This window comes from Dermacentor silvarum, chromosome 3 (assembly GCF_013339745.2).
Source record: "Dermacentor silvarum isolate Dsil-2018 chromosome 3, BIME_Dsil_1.4, whole genome shotgun sequence".
Classification (NCBI taxonomy): Eukaryota; Metazoa; Arthropoda; class Arachnida; order Ixodida; family Ixodidae; genus Dermacentor; species Dermacentor silvarum.
This window is the reverse complement of record NC_051156.1, coordinates 26,024,489-26,033,261: the sequence shown is the minus strand read 5'-3', so window position 1 is coordinate 26,033,261 and position 8,773 is coordinate 26,024,489. Positions and strand designations below refer to the sequence as shown.

The following is an 8,773-nucleotide window of genomic DNA, read 5'->3' as shown; positions in this document are numbered from 1 at the left end:
CGGCGACACCGACGACGACGACGCTCTTTTTGCGGCCAGTTTCGGTTTCAAGGAGACTGCCAGGGGGAACTAATTGGTCGCTTAGCTCTCACAAGAACTCCGCTATTGAAAATTTGATCGTTGGGATAGGTAGTGTCGAGGACGGGCCCCAAAGTACTCATTTGCTGTAGTCACCTATTGTTGATAATTAAAAAGTTAATTAGCGTAACTATGCTAATTACGCACCTAAGTGCGGAAATTGCTCTGTATCTGGAGGCCGCCAATCGGTGCACACGAATGGTAAAGATAACGTGAACAAGATATATATTTTTCTCATTTTAAAATTTGGTGCAGCTAAAAAAAACACCCTGTATACAGAAGGCAAGTGGATGTGTGCTATGGTTGTGGGGAACTGGGCCCCGGGGCTGATGTATGTCCGACCCCAAGTGTGAAGGAGTGCAGGGGATGCGGAGCAGCGTCCCCCACCGAAGACCACCAGTGTGAGGCGAGATGCGGCATATGCGGGAGCCCTCACCGAACGGCTGACCGTAATTGCGAGCACCGCTTCCAAAAGCCATATGTCGTTAAGCAGAGACGCCGAAGACGCCGGCGGAAGAAAACTGCCGCCGCCAACAAGGGCGCCAACGCGGCACACGAGGTTAGCCAGGCACTGACGCCAGCGCTAAGGAAGAGGAGTGCTTCGAGGAGGCGCTCCAGCCCGCTCCAGAGGGCGCTCCCGCTCGCGGGAGCGCTCCGTACAAAGAGGGCGGTCTCAGTCTACGGGCCGCTCCAAATCTAAGGCACGCATCCCAGGAGGTCCCACCTGGGCCGACAAAGTGAAACAGACGAAGCCGACGGGCCAGACGAAACATGCCGCCGCACAGGCGAGCGAGCGGGCGCACGATCCCAGGATCGCGCAGTTGATGAGTGAAAACGCCAGTCTCAAGGAGGAAATCCAGAGGTAGAAGGCCGACTTCGAGGTATTCCGAAACGCTAGCGCCGCCCAAGCGGCCGCGGCAAGGCAACCTTCTGCGGAAGGAAGCAAGGGCGGCCAAGCGCAGAGCCACCTCCTCCCAGGGTACGGTTGAGGACGTGAGCATGGCGGAGGCTGCCATGCAGAGGTACTTGGACCGCATGCAGAAATATTTTACCGAGCTGGTACAGATCAACCAGACCCTTCTACTCAGAGTACAACTGCTCGAGAACGAGCTTGCCAAGTGCTGTGTCGTACACTACGGCGACGCCGCCAGGCCGGAGGCGATGTCCAGTGAAATGCTAGAAGACAACCAGCAGTCGCGGGCTGACGAGCAAGATGGCATCCCAGCCCACCTCCGGTCCAACAAGCCCAACCATGGCGAGACCGGATAGTAAGCTCATCGTGTGGCAGTGGAGCTGCGCCAGTTTCCGGAGGCGCAGGCCTCAACTGGTGCAGTTCATCAAGACGCGGGAGCCGCAAGAGAGGCCCCACGTCATTTTGCTACAAGAAACGGGAATGAAAACAATTACCCTACTGGGGTACCGAGCCGTCTCCTCGTTAGCGGAGAACAGGCACGGCATCGCGATACTCATGGCAAAGTGTGCCTTCCAGGAGCGCGTTCTGCACCTTGGCAACACCAAGCTGGAAGCGTCGCTCGTCGAGATCATACCAAACAGCTGGCTCAAGAACAGCGTCTACGCTATCAATGTGTACTGCTCTCCTAGGGACAACTGCCAGACCTTCTACAGCCTAACGACCAAGGCGTCGTCCAAGGCGAGAGAGACACCGCTCGTTATGGCTGGTGATTTCAACGCACCGCACGAAGCCTGGGGCTACGTGAGAAGCATTACCAAAGGCTGCATACTCATGCAGGCAGTAACTGACAGCTCCCTAGAACTGATCACCGACCCCCATTACCCCACGCGCATGGGAAACTCGATATCGAGAGACACCACCCCGGACCTGGCCTTCGCCAAGAACGCGCCGAGAGCGGAGTGGCATAAATTACAAAACAACCTAGGCAGTGACCACTACATCGTGGAAATCTCCCTCCCGGTATGCGCGGCCCCGCAGAGGGCCTTCAAAATAGTGGACTGGGACGCTTTCCGCAAGAGAAGGAAGGACGACCACGAAGAATACGAGACCTTCGCGGACCTCGTAGCGAAGCTCAAGAAGTCAAGCTGCAGTCGAGCTGCAGTCACCAAGACCGTCGAAACGGACCTCAAGCTCGACCGCATGGACGCTCGATTGGCGCACCTGGTCGAAGCCAAGAATTCTCTCACGGCCAGATGGAAGACGCAGAAGCTGAATCGAAACCTCCGGAAAGAGGATCGCGGCCCTCAACCGCGAGATCGAATCGTACTGCAAGGAGCTCGGCCAGCAGCAATGGAACGAAGTCTGTGCGTCGGTCGACGGACAGATGTGCGCGGGAGGCAAGTGGAACCTCCTCAAGCAGTTAGTGGACGACACGCAGTCCAAGAGAAACTACACTCTGGCCATCGACAGGCTGGTTCACAAGCTCACTAGCGAAGGCGCATCTACGAACGAAGTGATGGACGACGTCGCGCGTCGCTACCTCCCCATCGGGCAGTCCGGGCCGGAAGATTACCCGGCCTACGGCGGCAAAGCGGACGAGGACCTCGACGCCCCCTTCTCTGTCTCGGAAGTCAGAGTGGCCCTTCAAGGCCTCAATGGAAGATCGGCTCCCGGGCCGGATGGAATTTCGAACAGGCTCCTTCGAAATCTGGACGACGGCTCGATCGAACTGCTCACCAAGGAAATCAACAAAGCCTGGGCGGCCGGAACCGTACCGGATGCCTGGAAGGAAGCCACAGTGATCCTAATTCCGAAGCCAGGCAAGACACCGGCCATAGAAAGTCTGCGACCCATTTCGCTCACGTCCTGCGTGGGCAAGGTGGCGGAGCATGTCATCCACAACAGAATATCGAGGTATGTCGAGAAACGACAGCTCCTCCCACCGTACATGGTGGGTTTCAGACCCTCGCAGTCCCCTCAAGAGGTCATGCTACTGATCAAGAGGCAGATAGTCGACGTGGTCACGACAGACGTCCGAGGCATCTTGGCGCTGGACCTCGCGAAGGCTTTCGACACCGTCAAACACAAGCACGTCCTCGACTCTGTGTCGAGATTGAACCTGGGCGAACGCTTTCACGCGTACGTCAGCCCTTTCCTCAGGGATCGTAAGGCCACGATCAACTTGGGCGAGATCCAGTCGGACGGATACGCGCTGGGAACCCGCGGCACGCCTCAGGGTGCGGCCCACTGCTCTTCAACATCGCCATGAGAGACCTATCGGTTCGACTCGACCGAATCGGCGGCGTCAATCTCAATCATGCTCTCTACGCGGACATCACCATCTGGTGCAGCGGCGGGTCCGACGCAGCGGTGTAGCAGGCTCTGCAAGTGGCCCTGGACGTCGCGGAAGAATTCCTCGAGGGCACGGGACTGGTCCTCTCGCCGACCAAGTCGGAGCTCCTGCTGTATCGGCCCGACAGAAAGGACCGCAAGTTCCACACGCCGCTGGATCAAGTACCGATCTATCTCAAAACGAAGACGGGTCAGCGAATCCCGAGGGTTGATTATCTCAGGGTGCTCGGACTGGTCATCAACGCTCAGGGCAACGTGCAAACGATCGTACGACTCGTTTCACTGGTGACGAGCCTCGACGAGACTCGTTTCACGAGTGACGAGCCGGAGGGGTGGCATCAGCGAAGCCAACTTCCTAAGGATCTACCACGCCTTCCTCATGAGCCATATCAACTACGTGGCTTCCGCTCTAAACTGGTCGCGGTCTGAGGAGAACAAGTTTGACGCACTCATCAGGAAGAGCATTAAACCAGTGCTCGGTATCCCTGTGACGACCAGCACGGATAAGCTGATGCAGCTCGGGGTCCACAACACCCTGAGTGAAATAGTAGAAGCACACAAAACGGCACAGATCGTTCGCCTGTCTGCCAGCAAGTCCGGCCGGTGAGGGCCGCCAGCAAGATGGCGGCCCTCACCGCCATGGCCGCGGAGTCGTGCGCCGTCCCCCTCCACCAGGAAGAAAGGGACGCCTTTCGAGTCTCCACTTTCCCGAGTAACGTTCACCCACAACACAACTAGGCCAGGCGCGCAGCCAGGGCCCGAGCACTCATCAAAACTGCCCTGCAGAACCCAGAGCTCGCGTCCTTTGTCGACGCGGCGCAGTATCCCAGATGAAATTCGTACGCGGCCACGGTGGTTGATTTCCAGGGCAAAATCCTGAATGCAGCGTCCATCCAACACTCGACGGCGACCGTCGCAGAGCAAGTCGCAGTAGCGCTGACTCTGTGCGATCCTGGGCGCACCCAGATCTTCACGGACTCCAGGTCGGCGGTGATGGCCTTTCTCGCCGGCTCGGTCTCGGCCGAGGCTGCGGCGGTGCTTAGGACCCGCAAGCCAGGCACGGTCCGTCACGTCATCACTTGGTTCCCAGCTCACATGGGCCGGAACGTCTCTCCCGGCTCGATCAACCCCAATAAGCTGGCCCGCGACCAGGCGCCATGTCTCGTCAACCGCGCCGGTCTGAGGGGCCCGGTTTCGCAGGGGATCGACCGGACCACGGACGCGCTGCTTACTTTCCACGACATCGCGGCTCACTACCAGCTGGGACCGGCTCCTCACCCGAAGCTCGGCAGACCCCAGGCCTCGGTGTTGAGAATGCTGCAGGCGGGCTCATTTCCGCCTCGATCCAGGCTGAGCCACTACGCTCCGGGTGTGGATCCCCGCTGCCACGACTGCGGCGAGGAAAGGTGAACCTTTAATCACATGCTGTGGCAGTGTTCAGCATTGCACCACTCGCCTTTCAAACAGGCAAGAGGACTGGGAAGAAGCCGTCAAGAGCGACGACCTTCAAGTCCAGCTTCGGGCTGTCCAAAGGGCCTGCGAAAGGGCTGAAGATCACGGTCTACCGCCCCCGGTGCAGGTGCGGCCCGCGACTACGACAAAGTAGTCCCTTAGGACAAAATAAAGTTTCTTGTCTGTCTGTCTCTTTTCCTAGACCAGCGCTTCACTTCTATTATTCACTGATACAATGCGAGTGCATGCGACGAATGCCCGTGCCTTAGTCTTCGTTTTTTTCCCGAATACGCCGTTGTCCTCTTGGAGGGCGCATGTACCTGCGCGTGTTTTTTTTTTCTGTTTTAACGCGATAGGGGGCGTTAAGGGCCCCGTGTCGCAGAAAATCCGGCGTCGGCAACTGACGTCGGCGTGCGATGTCGGCGGGCGGCGGAGAAAATCAACCGCCACCGCGCAGGCCCTCCGAATATATTTAGGTACATGTATATACCACGCCTTCTGATATGACATGTTGTATTGCCACACCATTCTACCATTAATGTTGCTCATACCTTGTCTTGTATTCTTGGCAAAGCTATTACTCGGAATTTTGAGAATGACAATCCACAAACAAATGTCATGAAACAAAACAACCACAGCGCATGCGTTTTATGTTAAATCTTCTCAGACGGAAATATTACGAAACAAAAACAGAATCCTGAAAATTATGGAATTTTTTTGGCGCGGCTGTGCAAGAGAGAGACAGAGAGAGAGAGAGAGATTGTGGTTGTGAAGAGATTGAGGCGCTACCACAATCTCTCTCTCTCTTGCACAGAATCTCTTCACAACCACAATCTCTCTCTCTTGCACAGCCGCGCCAAAAAATTGCATAATTTTCAGGATTCTGTTTTTGTTCCCTACTTGTAATATTTGAGTCTGTAAAAATTTAACATAAAAGGCATGCGCTGTGGGTGTTTTAAATGCGAAGTATTTCTTGCCGGCGGCTCTGTCTGACCCCACAGCGCATGCGCGTCCCCTCCCCCCTCTCTCCTCTTTTACGCTCCCCCCATTTCTCTCCTCTAGGAATCCTTTACGGAGCGGCGCCCGCGTCCCACACCCCCACAGCATATGCGCGTACCCTCCCCCTCTCTCCTCTCCTACGCTCCCCCTTTCTCTCCTCTTGGAATACTCTACGGAGCGGCGCCCACGTGCCACACCCCCACAACGCATGCGCGTCCCCTCCCCTCTCTTTCCTCTCGTACGCTCCCCCCTTTCCTCTAGGATTCCGGAGCGGCGCGCTCGACAGGTGGTGCAACAGCTGCACACTCCGCTGGGGGCGCCACGGTTGTTCCGCGGTATGAAAATGACGGAGCGCGCGCGCCTCATTCTCTCTCCTGTGCAGCGCCGCGATGAGCGCTCGGGCCGCTGCCACGAAACCATCTTCCGCTCAAGCTAGCCATCTCCCCGCTGCTTCGCATCCACACATGGTTCCCTTTAGCGGGAGATAGAGCAATTTTTGTTTCATGACATTTGTTTGTGGATTGGCATTCTCACAATTCCAAAGAATATCTCAGGAATCGCCCACGCAAGAGGCCGTGTTTCTACCAGAAAGCTCGCATTCGTGCATAGCGTTCGCCGCCACTGTTCCCGGTAACCATTACGGTTGCTTATCGGGAAGCGTGCGAAGCAGTCAGGGATCTTTGAATGCTACCGCGTTCCACTCTTAAAAGCAAAGCTTAAGCATCCTGCAAAATTTTTGCATCAATATACCGGTGAGCGGCCTTGGTATCTCCGACGAAAACGGCGTTGCATCCATGATAAATATAAGCAAGATGGGGGAGAAATCGGTGAATAGTTTGTTAAAGAGTGCGTTTCGCTTAGTTAGCCCTCAGTGCACAATAGAATGAAACTAAATGTTTGACCGATATCTGCGACATGTCCATATTTTACATGGCGGCGAAGGTCTTTTCTGTAACGTAGCTTCTTGGAGGGCGCATAGAGCATAGAGTTTAGAGCTGGCCAATTTGCTGGGAAACTGGTTGGCCACCAAGCACAGTCTGTGCTGCTATACGCTTCCGTGACAAATCGTAACACATAAATAAATGCACTAACGTTTAAAAAAAGGCGTGGTTCATCCCTCTTTCATAGGGATGAACACGAAAGTGAAACATGTCTTCACCAAAGCTGTTGCATGTTTGCTTCCTGAACTCACGGTCCGCTGCTCCGAAAGGCTCACGATTTGCGGGTTGGCGACCGTGTTGCAGTGGACATAAATATAGGCTTGATGATGTTGATGACCGTGTTGCAGGTTTGGTTGGTGCGCGGCGTCGTGCTGCTCAGTCGCTTCGACGAAGGTACGAGCATTTTAGTCCGGCTCCGTAGTGTCGTGGACAGTGCGACGCACTCAGCTTTAGTATTTGCAGCGTGCGCTACAGACGCGCGAAGGCGTTCTGTTTCATGCTGGCGTCTCTCTCGCTGGGCGAAAGCGAGATTCGCCCGTCGACGTCGTTGCCTTTCTGCGCCGCTTAGAGCAGCAGTTTTCTTAATTGGTGCCATCGCAAGCGGCGCAGTAGGCGGCTTGTAAGCACTGCTGATGAATGTTGAAGCTGCACTCCGTAGGCGATGTGGCGACATAGGCTAATTGGACGCGAAAGACAAACCATGTGCGGAAACTGATTGCTTCGTCACTGCAGTAGAAGGCCTATACTGGCTGCACCAGGCTACACAGTGTTGGAGCCTCAGCTGCGCTGCGACTACCGAGGAGCTTACTGACGGCGCTCGTTGACTTGAATTGAATAAAACTTTATTTGGCTATATTGACGCGTGTACTTGTTTATCTTTCACCGTTGGCCGCTTTTCACTGGCCAAGAAATGTTAAACGTTATTGCTAGGCGCAAGACGCGCCTGCAGTGTCGGAAGATTCTCGAACGTTATCGATGCTTATGTTGTTACCGACGCTTATGTAATCTGATTGTATGAGCGACACGAATTGTCTAGTACTTTCTGGAAGACACGCGGGCACCAGGGGTTACTCTGGAATCTTCGATGATCATGTATAAAAGCCGACGCGTTTAGCCGCTGATGAGATTTCGATGATCGCCGACTGTGTTCGCCGCTATCGTTGTGCTTTGAGTGCAACTTGCTTTTTTAGGCACAGGTTCGTCCTATAAAGTCCGTCATTCGCTCTATAAGTACGTTATTCACAGTTTTGCGACTCTTTTCTTCAGTCACTATACGTGACATCTGGTGGAGGTGCTAGTGCGTTCATGCACCAAACGCCCCCGAAAACCCGCGATCCAAGCCCGAAACCAGAATACAGCACCAGCGTCGCCAATGACCAGCAAACTAGCTGTAGGCAGCAAGGACTCCTGCCGGAGTACGGATTGCTTCTCGAGAAGACCACAGCAATCAAGGTCAAATCAACAACTCCAATGGCAGCCCCAGCATCCCCCATCCTGCTGCAACAACCTCGGGAGCCACCAACCTTCCGTGGATTGTCAGCTGAAGACCCTCAAACCTGGCAGGACATACGAGAGGACCGCGACGTTCAACAAATGGAGCAACGAAGACAAGCTGCGCGGTGTCTATTTTTCGTTGGATGACGCTGCTCGAACCTGGTTTGAGAACAGAGAGACCACACATTGGTGACGTAGGACCTACTTCGTGAGTACTTCGTGAGGACCTTCACAAGTGTCGTACGAAAGGAAAGGGCCGAGGTTCTCTTAGAAACCAGAGTCCAATTGCCGAACGAGAACATCGCGATCTTCACGGAGGAGATGACTGACCTCTTCCGCCATGCCGACCCCGACATGTCTGATGAAAAGAAAGTTCGCTTCTTGATGCGGGGTGTCAAAGAGCAACTATTCGCCGGATTAATACGCAACACGCCCAAGACTGTTGCAGAATTTGATTCAGAGGCCACAACGATCAAGGAGACGTTTGAAATGTGCGCCAGGCAACACAACCGTCGTGCTCTGACAAACTACGCTGAAGCTCAAG

The 8,773-nt window shown here is 55.0% G+C and overlaps 1 protein-coding gene across 1 annotated transcript; it reads left to right on the top strand.

The window, feature by feature from the left end:
* The first annotated feature begins 1,546 nt into the window (after positions 1 to 1,546).
* Positions 1,547 to 3,632, top strand: LOC119444265 (uncharacterized). The gene is made up of 4 exons (XM_049664519.1): positions 1,547 to 2,239; positions 2,283 to 2,789; positions 2,871 to 3,228; positions 3,343 to 3,632. Exons 1-4 carry the CDS (start codon positions 1,547 to 1,549, stop codon positions 3,630 to 3,632), a joined length of 1,848 nt encoding a protein of 615 aa, XP_049520476.1.
* The last annotated feature ends 5,141 nt before the right edge of the window (positions 3,633 to 8,773 follow it).

Excerpts from the sequence above, each read along its gene's own strand:
- LOC119444265 (XM_049664519.1), top strand. The coding sequence starts at position 1,547 with ATGGCAAAGTGTGCCTTCCAGGAGCGCGTTCTGCACCTTGGCAACACC. Across the intron at positions 2,240-2,282 it reads AAGCCAAGAATTCTCTCACG|AGGATCGCGGCCCTCAACCG; the intron begins GCCAGATGGAAG and ends ACCTCCGGAAAG. Across the intron at positions 3,229-3,342 it reads AACCCGCGGCACGCCTCAGG|CGGCGGGTCCGACGCAGCGG; the intron begins GTGCGGCCCACT and ends CATCTGGTGCAG.